Source organism: Gekko japonicus, unplaced genomic scaffold (genome assembly GCF_001447785.1).
Source record: "Gekko japonicus isolate JY-2015 unplaced genomic scaffold, Gekko_japonicus_V1.1 scaffold159, whole genome shotgun sequence".
Lineage (NCBI taxonomy): Eukaryota > Metazoa > Chordata > Lepidosauria > Squamata > Gekkonidae > Gekko > Gekko japonicus.
In genome coordinates, this window is record NW_015169177.1 from 1,424,618 (window position 1) to 1,443,763 (window position 19,146).

At 43.8% G+C, this 19,146-nt stretch overlaps 1 protein-coding gene across 1 annotated transcript in view; it reads left to right on the forward strand.

Moving 5' to 3' along the window:
• The window catches only part of LOC107114506 (anoctamin-2-like), a 278,223-nt gene that overhangs the window by 50,131 nt on the left and 208,946 nt on the right, over positions 1 to 19,146 (forward strand). The window contains 4 exon segments of the mRNA XM_015416015.1: positions 1,284 to 1,382; positions 2,562 to 2,713; positions 9,207 to 9,261; positions 12,450 to 12,501. Of these exon segments, the coding sequence (XP_015271501.1) occupies positions 1,284 to 1,382; positions 2,562 to 2,713; positions 9,207 to 9,261; positions 12,450 to 12,501 (358 nt within the window).

A 19,146-nucleotide genomic window follows, 5' to 3' on the forward strand; every position in this document is an offset into this window, starting at 1 on the left:
AAAAAAAGGAAGTACTGTCAAGAGAAAGAGGTGGAAACAGATGGACAAAAGGAGGAGTAAAGGCCAAAAGTAGACTGTTGTTACAATAAAAGAATATCGAAGGCTGCAAGAGAAAGAGACAGAAGGATTAAATGGAGAAAGAGGCGGACATGGAAGTTTAAAGAGTCCAACAATAAAAGAAAAGCAGATCGGCTGAAGGAGAGAGAGAATAGTTCTGGAAGCCAAAAAAGGCTGAAAGGCCAAAGACATGCAGATAAGCTCCGGCTGAAAACCAGGTTGCAGATGCTTAGAAGGAAAAATAAACTTTATAAAAGATAGATTAATGGTTACATTTAATACCTGATAAAATGGATTAATGACCTTGATTATGTTTATGTAAATGGTTTAACTTATGTTTGTTCCACTCTATTAGCATTATTACTTTTGCAAGTATGGTGAGGCTTTTTTTTTATTAAATTAAAAATTGTAAGAAGATTGATGGGGGAAAATATTTAAAAAGGGGTAATATGATGAATAAAATGATAACTAAAGGAAGATATTGGAGAAAACAATATGATAAGTCTGTTTTAGGGATTCATATTTAGTTATTGGTGCAAAAATTTATTTGTGTGCATAGGTCTCAGAAAGGTTTTGTATTAAGAAAATCAAACTATGATTTATTAGTTACAAATCTGTAAGATTAGATTACAGTGTTAAAAGGAGTAGACCCATAGGAACTGTATGTTTATAAATGAGGGTGATTTATAGGAAATGTATGTTTATAATTAATCCAGTAGTAGATAAAAGATAAAATTTATTTAGTCTGGGTTATAGGGTTAGTTAGAGCATGAAATTCAGTTAAGATAGGGTTTAGGTTCTAAAGGTAATGCAAATTGGGCTACAGTACTTGATATAAATTGTTAGTAAGGTTGAGAATAAGAAATGAATTTCTAGTGAAGTACGCTATTTGATCGACGTGATGCTTTGTGTTGTTGAAAAGGGGAAATGTTTGGTTTTCTGTTATATGTCGGGTGTGTGTGGTGGTGGTGTGTAGATGCGTGATGTTTAAAAGTGTGGAAAATAATAAAAAGTATTTTAAAAAAAAACAGTGGCCAAAAATAATCTCAAAAATAATGTCTGGTCATACAATGGTCCCCTAAAAATCCACAGGCTTTGATAAATATGATTAGTTGGTTTTATTTTCTGCAATTTACTTGTGTATTTTTGTAATCTTTCAACTGAATACCTGCATTGGAAATGCAGCTGATGTGATTTTGCATTTCCCCCCATACTTCATCTCTCAGAACAAGAGCCAGGGACTAAGCTTTGTCCGGATACATGCGCCGTGGAATATACTGACCCGAGAAGCAGAGCTCCTTAAAATAAAAATGCCCACTAAAAAGGTAACTACCTGATTCTTTTCCTGTTCTTTCAAAAGTTGCAGATATGGCCTTGGAATGGGTATGGGGACACAGAGAGAGATGAAACATGTGTAGCTCCGCATGCTGGCAAAGACAGTTCCAGCCTGTTGTTTGAAACAGGAGCTTTCCCCAGGAAAAACTGATGTACCTTGCTGACGATTCCCTTCCTTGGCTTGCAAAAGGACTCTAAACCTGTGACATATCATGATGTGGATGCCTTCCCAGCCAAGCTACCTGCGTACAACAAGCAGCAGATTCTCTGGCCAATGATGGGCTGGTTGGGGAAGCACTCTGGGACGTTAACTTATGAGTCTATATACTCATATGTACTGATGTTGCTGCTTATGCGGGCACATACCCACCAGGTGCTGCATGACCTGCACTAGCTGCCTGTCGAATGCCAGATTCATTTCAAGGTGTTGGTGCTTACCTTTAAAGCCCTATATGGCCAGGAGCCTGTATACCTTCAAGACCACCTCTCCCCATATGAGCCCCATAGAACATTGCGTTCTATGAACCAGCACCTCCTGGTAGTCCCTGGCCCTAGGGATGTCCAACCTGCCTCAACTAGTGGAATGAGCTACCTTTTGAGATCAGGGCCCTGTGGGATCTATTACCCTTTCACCAGGTCTTTAGCTGAGGCAGTGGGCATCCACTTTGATTTGGCCTCCTCTCCATTGACTGCAGATCCTAGAAGCCAATTGGGACCACAATACTATCTGTTGAGGTACACTGTTGTTTTAGTGTGTTGAGGTTTTACTGATTTTAATGGATTTTTGCAATATGTTTTTATTGTAAATCTGCATTAAGTGAAGACCAATGTGTTGGTACCCACCCTGAGCCTACAATGTGGGGAGGGCGGAATATAAGTCCAATAAAGTAAAATAAAAAATAAAATAAATACTAGCTCCAAATCCCAGCTAGCAGAATATTTTCAGGCAGGGGTGTGATACTTCTCTTTAAAACCAAACTCAGTTTTCGTAAGCCAACCTAGAAACAGAACAGTAACTCTTCTCTGGAATAAGGGGAAGCTGTATCTGTTCTCACCAAAATGTACCTAGGGACAATGGCTTGGGCAGATCTGCTGTTGGTTCATTATGGAAACTTGCGAGATGCTTCCAGAGTAATCACCTGTTCATTCACACTCTTTTGCTTCTTCAGACATACGAAATAAAAAAGGAAGGGGGAATTGCCAAGAAACTGTCTGAAATATGGCGCAAATTCACTGAACCGTTGCAGCCCAAAGTGCCACAGCTAAACACCACCAGGATGAAGCATTTGTCTTACCCCTTCTCTAGAGAAAAAATCTATTTGTGAGTATTTAACAAAATCCACAGTGTGATTCATTGAAGTATATAATGCAGTGAGAAACAATCTGGTGAACTGCATTGCATGAAGCCCTGCGGTCCCCCACCCCTTTTTTTGGTACTCTGTGTGGAACTGGACTCTTCCAGAATACAGATGAGAGAATTGTATGTTTGAGTGGTCACACCTATGATGAGAGAGGTGTCTGGAAGACTCTAGCATTGGAAGTAACTGCCAGCCTCTTTCCTTTTAGTGCACAAGGACACAGGGGCCAGCCAGCCCAAGAGCAGGGTTCTACCTCTTTTCCTGAATGTATGATACTGCCCTAGACTGAGTCAGGCATGTGGTTCATCTAGACCACCGTTCTCTGGTTCAGCTGGCTCTTCAGTATTTCAGGCTGTGAAAGGTTTTTCCCAGGGCCCTATTGGAGATGCTGGATTATTGAATCTGTGGCCCTCTATATGTACAGAATGCACTTTGCTGTTGAGCTTTGGCACTCCCATGGACAAATGTGAAGCTGCCTTTATAGTGAACCGATCAGCAGTTCATCTAGTCCAATGTTTTATTATTCTGGCAAGAGTTCTCTAAGGTCTCATCCAGACTGGTGTGCCTTTCTGCTTGCAAAGTACAAGCTCAGCCACTGATCTATGGCTTTTTCTTTCCTATAATGATGAAGACTCTGGCCTGACTCCAACCTCAGACTGAGCAACACATTGCTCAGGCACAGGACTGGTTGTAAACCTCTGAATCCCATTGCTAACATCCCATTGCAACATCAGAAGGCCTTTGTCTCTGTGTCTTGTTTGTTGGCTCGGGCAACTGTTTGGCCACTGTGCAAAGCAAGATGCTGGACTAGATGGACCACTGGTCTGAACCAGTAGGGCTGTTCTTACATTCTTAGAACAACGGTGCTTCTCGATTGTCCATTTTGATCTTGTGCCACTACCTGTCCGGTGGGCACCATTTTACCTCTGATTCATCAGACACTTTCTGTGTGTGAAATTAAAAATGCATTGAGGAGAATGTTAGGACAGAGACTCTTTCCCTGATTTGAAGTTTCCAAGGACAAGATTTCTTTCAAATGTGGGATCATTCAGCTTTGTGATTTCCCCATTTGCATTGTGAAGAGGTAAAGTTCCAAGAGGAGAATTCTGTGTGCTTTCCCCCTGAATGGTTGAATTGGGGCTGAGTTTCTTCTGGTGATGTGAACAGAATGAGGTTGCGGTCACACACACTAAATAATCCACTCTCAGTGCACTTTCCAACTGGATTTTACTGTGTCAACTGGCAAAATCCAGTTGAAAAGTGCATTGGAAGTGGATTAAAAGTGGATTATTTAGGGTGTGTGACTGAAGCCTGAGACAGGTCTAAACAGACGTAATGGAATTCTGAAGAACAGTAGAGTTGAATGAGATATGTTGATTTTAAGTTCAGGTAAGATACCACTTGATATTAAGCTCATAGGAAATCAGAAATAGGCCTGGCCTTGTGAAGTTTAAAACCGAGAAACAGGATGTGAGTCAATTGATACCTGGCCATAGCTCTGGTTGAGTTGCCTCTGAGAATCATCACTTTATGATAAAATACTGGTGGCCTCATGGGAGTAATATCAAGAGTAGATGCACACAGGCCAAATAACTCTCAGCAAACATCACAATATGTTGTCGAAGGCTTTCATGGCCAGAGTTCATTAGCTGTTGTAGATTTTCCGGGTTGTATGGCCGTGGTCTTGGCATTGTAGGACCTGACGTTTCACCAATAGCTGTGACTGGCATCCTCAGAGGTATAACACAGAAAGATGGAGTACTCTCTGTGTCAAGGTGAGATGAAAATTGTAGACAGGCAATTTATATCTACTCAGGAAGGTGGGGGTAGGGCTGAGGCATTATCTTGTAGGAGTTCCCCAGGCTGTGAACATGCTAATGGAGGAGCTTTCCTGAAGAAGTTCTTTTGCATATGGATTGTTTCCTGCGGAGGTTTCCTGTTTTCTGGGAAGGTTCTTTTGCATGTGGATTGGCTGTAATTTCACATGTACACTTTTCTACTAAAAATGATCTAATAGTAGACACCCATGTTGAACTAGGTCATGGAAGGAGCCCTGTATCTGTTGAGCTGGGGTTACAAGTTTATGTGAATTCAGCAAACATGCAAATGCTACTCAAGGCTGTACTAGGGCCATAAGCCCAATAAGCACTGGATCTCTCAAGGAGTTCCAGTAAGAAAAATTCAAAATGAATACTTGGAATTTAGTTCTAGGTTGCCTCTTGATTTCAGTTCTGATGGGCCCCCCCCCCCGGCTGATGTAATTTTCTTGCCTTAACTTACTTGTTCAAAGGGGTGGCATGTTTATTTATTTATTTATTTATTTATTTAATTTTATTTATACCCCGCCCTCCCCGCATGCGGGCTCAGGGCGGCTTACAATATACGGGTGCAATACAACACCATAATTCCACAATAAAGGCACATAGTGCAATAAAAATGCAATAAAACATTTTAAAACAGTTAAATACAGTGGGTAGCACCCAAGGATCCCGCGTGAGTACCACACTCACTCTCTATTGCACATACCCTTGAGTCGAAAAGGGAAGATGCCGTGGCCCCGATGTTCATTGGCCAATCAGCCTCATCCAGCGGTGCTGCTTTGCAGCCCTTGTTGGTGGTAGTAGTGGTAGTATGTTGATGCTAAAATTGCCAATTGTTCTTTTATATGAGTCACATATTTCATTCTTAATAGAAGCAGAATCCACAGTGCCAGGAACAGTTATAGTAGAGGGGTCAGGTCAAGGTGACATCCAGGTGTACTTGAAAACTCTCAAAGAATGTGTCACTAGTGAAGACACGGCTTGGAGTATTTCCATGCTCATGTTTACAGAATGCTTCAAGGTTAGTGAGACCTCTTGTAGATAGGCATAGGATCTGGCCACTGGTGCAACATTCTTACCGTCCAGCACTGAGGTATCAAATTCCCCACAGTTTTCCAGAGCCTGGGAGTGGACAGCTCCAGTAGCTATGCTGGACAGCTCCCTGAATTTTATGGAGGCTCAGGCTGCCAATGTGATCAGGGAAGGAATGTAGGAGTGGCGATTGTAACTCTTGATTGAAATGCTCCTGCGGAAGCTTCTGTTAGCCCTGCAGGGAGAAACATAGAAGCACCGGTGCATTTTTTCTGGGCAGGGCTAACACTAACTTAATATGAGTGATTAGGATCGGGAAAACAGCACAGGGGGAAGTGTGAACCACCCACCCACCCACCACACCCATGTTGTTGAATTTCCAGTCATTTAGCAGCTTCCCATGGTGGAGCCAGTTTGGTGTAGTGGTTAGGAGCGCAAACTCTAATCTGGGAGAACCGGGTTTGATTCCCCACTCCTCCACATGCAGCTGCTGGTGTGACCTTGGGTCAGTTACAAGTCCTCTCAGAGCTGTTCTCTCACAAGCAGTTCTTGAAAGAGCTCTCTCAGCCCCATCTACCTCACAGGGTGTCCATTGTGGGTAGGGGAAGGGAAAGGAGATTGTAAGCCACTCTGAGACTCCTTCAGGTAGTGAAGGGCAGGCTATAAATCCAATCTCCTCTTCTCCTCTTCTTGAGTTAAAGTGAAAATTAAAACATCACATCAAATTTGAAATGGAGGGCCAAATTTGATGTGACTGTACATGTATCTAGTTCTCTTTTCCCAGTGTCTTGACATCACTGTCTTGACATTTTACCGTGTCTTGTGTGCTATAATATCGAGATGTTCTACATTTTCCTGCCCTTGTTCCTGGCTGTTACTCATGAGGATGGGGGAAACATGGAATCTCACAACATCACAACACCAGTTAAGTTCTACTCAGCATTATGGAAGGAGAAGGAAAAACTAGATGGGTGTTGGCTGTTTGGGGCATATTGAATGCCATGCCAAGTTTGGACAAAAGTTCCAGCACCTGTGCATATTCAGTGGATGACCCAGCTGCTCCACTGGGCTCTCTGTTGAACCAGCCCAGACCAATAGGTGGACTGTGTCCACAGCACATAGCTAACAGAGCTCATTTTATTATTCCTCCATAGTTAGAGGTTTATGGAAGCAATTAACATGGTGGCCAACAATAGGCAATCTAAGTATTCTTGCCATCTGGTTTTCTGCCCAAAATAATATTTGGCAGTTCCTGATAATGGTTAATATTTCTTCTGACTGCCTCATTAATGGGTGGGTCCCCCGCTCTGCTGCCTGATGAATAAGCTTTTTGTCGTAAATGGAGTCCTTGGGCAGATTGTGTGTTTCTCTTTCTGACAGTTTTCATTAATGCTGAATTGCCTGTCAGGACAGCTAGAGGGAATGAAATGGCAAAGTCAGTTTTCATCAATGATGCCTGTGCTCAGGAAATAGTGATTTATGAAATATTATTGCATAACCGTGGTGGAATGAATGTATGAAAGTAAATGGGTGCTTCAACAGTCATAAACATTTGCTTTAATTTTTTTATTTGTATTTTTATATGGTTTTACAATATTATCATTCCAATATCAAAATAACATACATTGTAGAGTCTCATACATTCAATGTTTCATACACCTTATCCCATCTTTTGTTATACACTTTTTCATATTTATTTTGCAACTTCAGGCTTAGATTGTCCATTTGCGCAAAGTCTAACACTTTTGCCACTAATTCTTCCCTCGTCGGTACTAAATCTAATTTCCAATTCTTGGCCAATAGTAAATGGGCAGCTGTCATTATATAAACTATTACATATTTATCCTGCTGTTTATAACCCTTAGGTAACATATTTAGAAGGTATATTTCCGGCTCCAATGCTATATTTTTCTCCAACAGTCATAAACATTTGCTTTAAGAAGAGGTGAAATCGGATAGCCCTCAAGGAATTCTAGAACTGTGCCTTTAGTTCTTATTAGCAAAATCCCCCTGTCATTGCCATGGGTTGTATATTGCAGGCGTCGAAGGAAGTGGCAGACGGTGCATCTCTCTAAACTGAGCATCCAACATGAGGAAGGAATCAACCTCATGGGGAAAGGACCTGGAAAATAGTGCAGTGGGGAGGTGGCAGTGCAAAGAGAAATAGACTTTCTTCAGTTTGCCCTGCCCGTGCATTTGAAGGTTCAGAGCCAAGGAAATAAAAAAAAATGCCCCTCCCCCCATTTTGCCCCTTGGAACGTATGAAGGAAGAGAGCAAGAAAAGACATTCCCCTTTCTTCTCCCTCTCCACATGTGCCTCCCCTACCAGGTCCCTGTGTCCAGCATATACCTGCCAAAGCCCAAGCCTGAAGTCCAGTTGAGATCTTGCCCATGTGAATGATGTTGTGCCTTATGGTATGGCTCCCATATCATACTAGGACTAGGGAGCACCTGAAGTGTATTATCCTCTGAGTTGTCCCATTATGAGTACCTGAGTGCATTCCAGAAAAGCATTGGAAGGGGCTGTGCCTCAGTGTTAGACTATCTAGGTGCCAGGTTCATTCCCTTGCATCTCCAGTTAAAGGATTCTGGTGGTTGGTGATGTTAAAGACCTCTACCAAAGACCCTACAGGGCTGCTGCCAGTCCCAATAGACCTCTGTGGATCAAGGATCCGATTCAGTATAAGACAGTTTCTTGGCTTCCTGTGAGGCATGTGTGGCCAAGAAGCAATGGGGTGGAGTAATATTTGGATTGATATTCTAATATAGATTAAATATTTAAATTAATTGTTTCTAGATTCCATTACTTTGGATGCCAGATAAATATCCTAGCTTTTCAGAAGTAATGAACTAAAACCTTCTGATGGCTTGTTAAAGATAAAGCATGGTTCCTGGTTTGTTTGTTTTTCAATTATAAAGAGCATGGAAGGAAGAAAGGATTGGTGGAGGAAGCTGCAATTCTCTCTTAACTCTTTGCTTCTAGAAATGACTCAGTGACATTTGTCCAAATCATGTGAGTCAGAAATTTGGCTTAGCAAAGTTCTTCCATACTTCCTATCTTCTTTTTATTTAGACAACTGATTTTGTGCCTGCCTTCATTTGGGGAATAGCTTAAGAAGGGACTCTCCGTACATTTTCCAGGTAGATTCCAGAACAGAATGATCAACTGATTATTGTAATCTCACAGAGCCACTTTGGTGTAATAACTGGAGTCTCGGACTGCATAAGTGGGAGGCCCACCTTTAAACATGCAATGACTAGGGTTGCCAATCTCCAGGCAGGGTCTGAAGAGCTCCTGGAATTACAGCTGATCTCCAGGTGACAAAGATCAGCCACCCTGGAGAAAGTGGCTGCTTTGGCTCTATAGCATCATACTCTGTGGAGATCCCTCACCTCCCCAAACCCCACCCTCCCTAAGCTCCAGCCACGAATCTCCAGAATTTCTCCACCTGGAGTTGGCAGTCCTACATAAGGCTAGTTGGGTGACCTTGGACCAGCCGTTCTGTCTCAGCTGAAACTACCTCACTGGACTTTTGTTGGGATAAAATGGGGGAGGGCAATATGAGGACAGTATACCTGATCCATTTTCTCAATGTTTCCCCAGGTACAACGTTCAGGACAAAGATGCATTTTTTGACAATGCTACACGCAGTCGAATAGTAAGTCAGTTCTGGAGGATGGGACCCTTTGGAAACCCTCTGGGCATTATGGACTTTGCCACTGTTAAAGTTTTACAGCACACCATAAATGTGCCCGATTCTGTGTAGAGTAGCATAACCCACAAGGTCTGTGCACCTCTATGCTTCCAGTTGAAATTTTGGCAGTGGAGGGTGGGGGAAATAAAAGGAGAATGGAGGGAGAAAAGGAGGAGGATGGTAGCGAGATGGACAAGTGAAGAAATAGTGATATGCATCTAGATTTAGTTTTACTTAACAGAAAGGACCAAGAAGTTACATCAAAGGTTAATGTGAGCCTGTGGGCAATTTTGGAATTCTGAGAAAAGCCACCACAAAATGGGTGCCATGTTGGAGATCACTGATTTAATGGAAGAGGGAGGATGTGAAGAAACAGAAAGGCAATAGGAAGAGAAAGAGGCTCTCCTGGCATGTGTTCTGGGAGGAACAAGAATAGGAGACTGTGGCCCATTCTGCAGCCAGCATTCGCTCCATTGCTTTACCAAACCCACACTGGAACAGAAAAAGATGCGGCTCAAAACCACATTCAAATACCCTGGGCCACGCCATACTGACTGCAGAGTCACCCTGAATGGCCATAAATAGGGGTGTGCACCCAAATAAATTTGGATTTTTTGCGGTTCGGATCTTCCAAACCCGAAAAATTTCGATATTTGCCAATATTCCCGAATCCCAGTATCAGTGTGCTACTGGGGTTCAGGAATTATCAAACTAGCTGAATTTATTTGGCTCAATTATACCCTATGGGGACTGTCCCCCCCCTTGAAGGGAGGGAGGTTCCTATCACTGAAGGGAAGGCAAATTCAACGAAGGGAGCATGCCGCTTCTGTGGTGTAACTCCAGAGAGGTTTAAAGTTTAAATCCTCCCCCGGAGTCATGCCGCAGAGGCAATTTGCCTTTCCTTCAGAGGCAATTTACCATCCCTACTTGGGGGAGGGTAATTTCCCCCCTTTTTCCAGGTGCCTCCCTGTGCCTTCCCCAGCCCACCTGCCAAAGCAGGCGAGCTGGGAAAGGCCTGGAAACAGTGGGGAGGCATGTTAAATGCCTCCCCATGCCTTGCCTAGCCCACCCGCTGAAACAGGCATGCCAGGGAAGGTCTGGCCCACCAGGGAACTTAAAACACTTTCCCTAGCTTCTGGGGCTCATTCTGCCTCCACGGCGTGACTCCCCAGCCAAGGGAAGGTCATTTTAAATACCTTCCCTTGGCCGGGGAGTCGCACTGCAGAAGTGGCACAAGCCCCAGAAGCAAGGGCAGGTATTTAAAGTTTAAACACCTTCCCTTATCTGGAGAGGTGTGCCTGGCGCCTCCCCAGAGAAGGGAAGGTGTTTATACTTAAAACACTTTTCCTTGCTTCTGGGCTTCATGCTGTCTTCACAGTGTGATTCCCCCGGCCCAGGGAAGGTGTTTAAACTTCAAATACCTTCCCTTGGCTGGGGAGTCACACTGCGGATGCTGCACGAGCCCCAGAAGCAAAGGAAAGTGTTTTAAGTTTCAACACTTTCCCTTCCCAGCAAAGGGATTCCCCAAATGAATTACGAATATAAGGCATCCATTCAGGGAATCCCTGTTTGGCCAGCTGAATCAGATTAGGGAACCTGATTCGGCTTTCGGCATGCCTGAATAATGCCAAATAGGCATTTTTGTTTTTTTGTTTGTCCAAACTAGATGCACATCCCTAGCCATAAAATGGCTAAATCTATGCAGACAGTACCATAAACTCAAGAGATCGAAGGAAATGAAACTGGTATGCAGTGTGAAGGCTTCTATAAAATCTGAGAATCAAAGAAAGTGAAAGTGGCACTACTGTTAAAGTGGGATTTAAATCAAAGAAAGTGAAAGTGGCATTACACTATAGCATTACTGTTCCAATGTGGATTTGGATAAATGGTGGTTCGAATGTTAGATGCAGAATGGGCCAGTGAACGAGAATGAGCATAGTAGAAGTGAGGTTGGAATGAAATACTTGGGTGATACTTGTGTTTGCAGAGCAGAACACTGCCCTTTCTTGGTGCCTTAATCTTTACTTTTCTTGGTTTATATTAACAGAATGGGTCAGAAGTTAAATCTTGTTCTCATTGTTTTTACTGGTGGGGGGGACAGCTTCAGTGATTGCTATGAGTGAATTGTATTAAAGGTTTGATGCTTTAATTCATGTATTGGATAAAACTGGTTACTGAAATGCACAGTGAGATTCTGTTCTATGCTTTGGGATGGAACCAGAGAACATTTCTGCTGACTAAAGGGGTCTGAGATCCTGCCTCACCAGTTCTGACCTCTCCAATGCTATTCCCAGGCATCTCTTGCCCTATAGAAGCATTTTGGGGACCAATTTGGGCTGCAGTATGAGGGGGTCCTGCCCGTATTGGCACATTTTTTTCTACCTTAATCTCTAGGGAGGATATCCCCTGAAGGCTTTCTTAGGACTTTAAAAAAAGTTAGTGCTATATTGCTATGATGTTAGAAATTTATTTCAGCAATGTGCTAGTTTGCAGCTTTATTTATTTTCAAAAGCAAGTCTCTGGCCCTTTTCCTGGTGGACTTATCAGGGGAAAGGTTCTGGTGGTGCATTTCCCGTCATAACACCACCACAACCAAAACAGGCATTTTAAAATGGAAGGTGGGAACTGGTAGATTGTTGCAATAGATGATGATGATGATGATATTGGTATATCACTATAGCATTACAGCTATTACTGACTAAAAACAATAGACCCGAAAAACCTCTCTAGTGAATATTAAAAGGTTTTAGGAGATGCTTTGATCTTATGCTGATTTTTTACCATAATGAACATTGACCGACTGACTGCTCTATAGTAACAGGGGGAGAACTATCAGCTATGGAGGGCTTCAGCAAGGGATGGGAGAGCAGCAGGGGAAGGGAGGAGAAGACTTCTGTGTGGATGCTTCATTGCAGAAATAAGAGCCAGTGAGAGCTAGATGCAGAATTATCACTGTTTAGAAACAGCCCTGATATTTCTGGGGAAATTGTATACTATATGGGGAGATCAGTAATGAAATATGGTATAAATAAACCTTTCTATAGTAAAAAAAAAATATAGTAGACCATCTTCTCTATGTAGGTATTGGTTTCTGTCATGCTAGAATGTTTAATCTATACAGCTAAGTTTTGTTATATTGCTTTTTAATATAGGTACATGAAATTTTGAAGCGTACATATAGTACAAAAGCCAAAAACAGTATGGGTAAGGATTTGTGCATTTTCAACATACATTATGTTTGAAGCGGCTTTTTTGTGTGTGTGTGAATACATTTGAAGAATTAATTTAAATTATGCATCTGGCAAGCATATAAAATTGCGTTCACAGTGCATCCTGCTCTGTCCAAATAGCCTGGGACCAATCCCAAACATCTGGATAATCAGTAGTTAAAGTTGTGAGATATGCTTTACAGGGCTGCTGGGATGAAATCAGTGGTATCTTGTGTGCTTGTGTATGGGGCCAGGGATCCACACATTTTGGCTAGTCTTCATAGCTTGCTGAAATTTGTGATCAACATGACCTTGTCCCCTCTCCTGTCTCAGGGGAGAGATGGAGTCTCACATCTGAGGTTGAGCTTTGGAGGTGCTCTGAGAGCCAAAGCATAGTGCATGGTCAGTATTGCTCCTTCTTCTTAGCTCCAAACTCGAGGAGGAGGGTTAAAGGGGGCTTTTTCATGTTGCTTTCCAGAGACATTTGGGACTCTGCCCCTCAGCCAGCAATCTCGCACTCACCTCCTGACTTTGCCTTTGGGAGAAGGGTGTGGTGTCATTGGGCTTGCCTGGATGGGGAGGATTGCTTTCATGGCAGTACCATGCAATTATTCTGGGAACCAATTTTAGGCATAAAGGACTGTACAGGGACAATCAGCAGTCTTTGGAAAGAACTGAAGACCAGTGCTTTGTATTTTTAAAAAGTGCCAGTACTCATATATAAACTTTCACTGATTCCCTCCAATTCCCCACTCAGGGCTTGGGACAGCCTCCCCCCCTTTCAAAAAAGGTGCCACGAAAAAGAAGTGTTGGGGATTATAGGATGACAGAGATGATAGAGCTAAGGGAACAATGGTCACAGACTAAGACTGGATCTCCAACCTTGTTGAACCCGTGAGCACTTTTGGAATTATAAGAAAGGAAATAGGTGCTTTGGGGGGGGGATCTCATCATTTCGAAAACGTGTCAACCACCACCCAGATCACAGTTTTCCCTTTGCTGGGTGGCAAGTCAGTTATAAAGTCCATGGAGATGACTTCCCAGGGTCAGTCAGGGGTCTCTAAGGGCTGCAGAGTTTTTTGGGGGTTTCCCAGGTCTCCTTTTCCCCATTAAGCAAGTCTGGCAAGTCCCCACATACTGGGATATATAGGCCTGCATGTGGGGCCACCAAAATTGTCTTTGGATCAAGTGTAAGGTTTTCAGATAACCATAATGTCCAGCCAGTTTTGATTCATGCCCAAAATGAAGTATCTCCCCCCACAAGGACTCGGGAACAAATAGCCATCCCTCCCTGTACCAGCACCCATTTTTCTTTAGTTGCAATGAGGACTCTTAGTTAATTTCCTCTCGGTCTGTGTCTGAGATGGCAGCTTTAAATTTGCAGATCCAGGGCTCACTGTCACCTTGCAGATTTTCGTTGGTGTAAACCCCCCCCCCCCAGTTGGGAGGGCATGAACATGGAGTTCACCACCTCCTCTTTTTGACTGGCATGCTGAGGTAGGTGGGACACGGCATGGGCCAGAAAGTTAGATTTCCTGGGAAGGTGCTGAAGAGTGAAACAAAACTTAGAGGAAAAAACTCCAGCCATCAGAGTTGCTTGGTGTTAAGGTTCTGGGGTGTGTGTAATACTTTTTTTGTGGTCTGTCTATACCTCAAATGGTACCCTTGCCCCCTCCAGCCAATGCCGCCAAGTGGTTAAGGCGAGTTTGATGGCTGCAGCCTCCTTGTCCCAAACCACTCAGTTCCATTCAGTGGGGTTAAATTTCTTTGATACATAGGCAAGGAGGTGGAGTTTGCCATCATCCCCCTTTTACAGGATCGCCCCCCCCCCCCGGTCAAATTGGAGGCATCTACCTAGACCACAAAAGGTTTATGCTCATCCGGATGGTGTAGAATGGGCTCTGAGGTAAGCAGCTCCTTGAGCCGTTCAAATGCTTGTTGGCATTCATGGGTCCAGGCCAGTTTAGTGCTTGGTTTAACATTCTCTGGCCCCTTCCCTTTGGTTTTTAGCAAGTCAGTGAGGGGAAGGCTTACTTGCACAAAGTTGGGAATAAAAGGGAGGTAGAAATTTGTGAAGCCTAAGAAAGATTTTAACTGCTGCCTGGTGCAGGGGGGGAGCTACCACCCCAGTACATCCTGTACCTTGTGGGGGTCCATTCCCTGATATGCAATACCCCAAGAAGTCCACCTCCTCTTTGTGGAATGCACACTTTGACAGTTTGGCGAACAGCTTATGTTCATACAGAGTTGCTAGCACCACCCTCACCAAAGTCTCATAGGAGTCCTTATCTTGGGAATAGATTAAGTTATCATCAAGATAAACCAGAACCCCCTTGAACAAGTGTTTGTACAGCACTTCATTAATCAAATTCATGAAGACACCCAGGGCCCCCGTGAGCCCAAACGGCATGATGAAATATTCAAATTGCCCCAGTGGGGTGTTGAATGCCATTTTATGCTCATCTCCCTCTCAGATGCGGACTCTGAAGTAAGCATCTTGTAAATCCAGTTTGGTAAAAAAATTTCCCCCTTGCCGCCTCTGCCAAAGAGGTCTCTGATCAATGGGAGGGGGTAAGCATTAGACATGGACACCACATTCAGTCCCCTATAGTCTGTGTACAGCCTCAAACCCCCATCCTTCTTTTTCTGGAAGAGGACAGGGGCGGCGAATGGTGAAGAAGCTGGCCAGATGAAGCCCCGGGCTAGGTTTTTGTCAATACATTTATGCAGCTCCTCCTTCTCCACCAGGCTCATGGCATACAATTTCCCTTTAGGCATAGTATGTCCTGGCAAAAGCTCAATGGCACAGTCTGTTTTACAATGGGGGGGGGGAAAGCTCATCAGCTTCTTCTTCCTCAAACACCCGGGCCAGATCTCTACATTCTGCAGGGATGGATTCAAGCTCCCCCTGGGCTAGACAGGTTCGTTCTGGTAGGGCCGGTGGAGCCTCCCCCCATTCTTGCTTCCACTCGTAGTTATTGCATTTAGGGTCTGGGAAGTGTAGCATACCTGCACTCCTCTGCATGTAGGGGTCACAGCCACAGGTTCCCCAGGACCATGGAGAATCAGGCCATGGGGTTAATTACAAAAGCCTGCTGTTCCCAGTGAGGCCCCGTCCCCATGAGCACCAGCACCATGTGGTATTTACATGCCTCCTTCATTGGGGAGCCGTCCATCTGGGTAAACAGCAAGGGCTTAGGAAGGGTTTGTACTGGCACTCCTAACCCGGTAACTATTGCAGGGCTTATTAAGTCTCTAGCACACCCTGTCAATTAACACCCTCACTCTCACTTGGGTGCCCATTTCAGGGTTCAACACCATTAGTCACAAAGAATGGGGGACACTGCTCACTGATTTTGGTGCCTGACGCTTTCAGACCTGCCGGGTTGTGCCCTTCACAGCAGGTCCCAGTCTTTCCCCTGCGGCTGAGAGGCATTGTCTCCGCTAGACAAAGCCCCATCAGGGCTCCCCCCCACGTTGAGTTGGAGAGCTCTCAGTTGCTTGGGGTGCGCTCCCCAATTTTTGGTAACCCTTTGGAGCTGCGACGCTCTCCTCCCTTCCCCTCCCACGGGGGAGATTGGTGGAGCAGCTATCAGCATAGTGGCTGGGCTCTCTGCATCTCAGGTGCAACCCCTGTTTTATCCATCGGTCTCACATGGTATCTCAGGCTTTATTGCATTGCCCCTTTGATTCCCTAGGGGTTGTCTTCGGCTGGTACGTTTTGATCAGGGCTGCTCAGTTCTTGGGCTCACTGGTGTCTCTCATCCATCCGCTGAGGGTTAAGGGATTTCCTTGGCTCAGCACCTTCTCCAGGATGGCTTGGTTCAGGCCCACCCGATAAAGCTCAATGAGGACTTCTTCGGGCCACCCTTGCACCCTTGTTGCATGCATCTTAAACTTGTCCAAGAACTCACAAACTGACTGGTTTCCCTGGTATAGAGCCCGCAGCTTTTTTATAGCCTACTCCAGTTCGAGGGGGTCTTCATATTGCCTCTGAAGGGCCCACAGGAACATGTTGCAGAGCTCGGGGTCTCTGAAATTGTGGAGGCCCATGAACCAATCGGCCACTTGTTCTCTCAGGCGCCAACCGATGTAATCCACCCGGTGCTCATCTGAGGTGAGTGTAGGTCCCCAGTCCTGTAGGAATGTGTGCACCTGCAACAGGAAGAAAGCCAGCTTTTCTGGGTTGCCATTGAAAGTGGCATCCAGTAACTCTCAGGGCTGCTCAGATCTGGGTGGCGGGCAGCGTGTGCTGGGGGACCAGGAGGAACCACTGGAGGTGCGGGTCCTAGTGGTACCTGCCCCGGCGGAAGTTGCCCAGAGGGTACTTGTGTTGGGGGCTCCTGGGCAGGGGGTGCCTGCTGCTGCTGTCCATGATTGGGGTGTCCCCCTCCATCTGGGACCCAACCCCGCAGCTCATGTTAGAAGGTCATATTAACAGCCCATCTTATGGAACTCCCACCTCAGCTCCTCAGTTTCCCTATGGAATTCCTTCTGCACTCGTTCAAAGTCTACTTCTTCCACCACAGGGAAATAGGTCAGGTCTTCCTAAAAGGGGCCTCTGTAGGATCAGCTGTCAGTGCCCAGTTCTCTTTGGTCCATGTTGGTATTTGAGCCCACGAGTCCCTGGGTTTTACCCCAATATTCCTGGGTTCCCCCATCATCAGGGGTTAGCTGTAGTCTTCGGTTCCATTTCATCACCGGTGGTAACCAGGATGTCCCTGTTTCCTCTGCTAGCCATTGTAGGGTACAAGGTATGGGAACTCTGAGGAGTTCTAACAATTTGTCAGAGCCCCTGGAGAAATCAGTTTCCAATAACAGTCATTCGGAAGAATTAAAGTTTATTGATACTTTGATAGGATCCAGGCTCATAACATTCTTTGTTAGAACTGAGGTCAAGTGTGCGAAACAAGCAATTATACTGCAGTCAAAACAGACAGTAGTGGCTCTTGGCCAATTGCACCTAAGCTAAAACCCCACTGAACCAACAGCCTAAAATTCCCAGGGGAAAGAGAATCTCAAAGACAGTGTAGGTCTCAAGGTTTATTTATTTTTATTTATAATTATTTATAATTTCAATTTATAGCCCGCCCTCCCCGCAACGCGGGCTCAGGGTGGCTCACAGATAGATGTAAACCAACACATAAAAACAGGTTAAAACCATATAAAACCATCACTACATGGCTACATCAGACAGATAACAGCATAGTGGCCAGAAACGCAAGTATACATTCTTGTTCAAACCCTCAACCAAGCCCAAGCCCATGGCAACCAAGCCCAAGAAGGGCACCCAGTTGACAGACTCCCAATTCTAGCTGTATCTGAAGAAGTGAGCACTTACTCACAAAAGCTCATACCCTGCCACATATTTTGTTAGTCTTTAAGGTGCTATTGGACTCTTGCTTTTTTTTACAGAATCAGTTACGAATTCTGGGGGTTGTTAGACCATTCTCTAATATTAGAAAGATAGGTCAGGACTATGGCCAAAAGGCCTTTCTCACTTAATTCATCAAGGAAAATAGGGAAATTATGGGTCTAGCAATACCATTAAAACCAGAAACCTTCCTTTTGAATATTATTCCTGATGTAAGGGGTAAAGAAGAGAAAACGTTGTTAGTGTATTGTATAACTGCCGCCAGAATATGTTATGCCAGATACTGGAAAAGTGAGAAAATCTCAGACAAATTAGAAGTTATTGAAAAATGGTTTGAGGTCGCTGAGATGGATAAGCTATCAAATATACTAAAAGGGAAAGATGATAAAATGTATAATAAGAAATGGAAAAGATTACTTGAATGGAAATGTAACTAAGTGACTAGGAAATTTTTAAAAGGAATACTTATGGCTGTATGCCCGTCTTTGTAAATACCACTGGCAGATTATTTGTTATATTATGATCCGTTGGGTGTGGGAGATTGGGGAAAATGAATAAAAATATTTTTTTTAAAAGGAAAATAGGGATATTTCCTGATGTGAGTATACCAGCAGTTCCTTTTGTATGGTATTTCGATCAAGATGCATGTGTTCTTTCCCCCCACACACAAAACTTTTATTTTGGATATAATAACACATTTAACATTTACTTTCAGTTGACAAATGCCCATGTTCCCCCTCCTTCCCTCCCCTACTAGTGGCTTCCCGCAGTGCTCTACCCTTCCTTCTTTTACACTTATATTTGTTTCACAATTCTATTTCCAATTACAAGATAACATCTCTCTATATCAATATTGTTCTAAATACAATAAATTTTGTTTCACATCCCAGTTTTTCTCTAAATAGTCTTTAAAGTCGTTCCATTCTTCAAAAAATTCTTGATCTTCTTTGTTGTTCAATTTTCTAGTTATTTTGTCCATTTCTGCCATAAATAGCACTTTTTGTATCCATTCTGTGATTTCTGTTGTTCTCTCTTGTTTCCAACATTGTGCATACACCATTCTCGCCGTCGTTATCAGATACCAAAACACAGTCTTTTTTGTTACATTTAATTCTTCCAACTTCAGTCCTAACAATAAAGTCTCTGGTTCTCTCTTAAATGTACATTTAAAAATTTTTTGCATTTCAATATGAACTTTTGTCCAAAAGTCTATCGCTTTTTCACATGTCCACCACATATGGTAAAATGAGCCCTCATGTTTCTTAC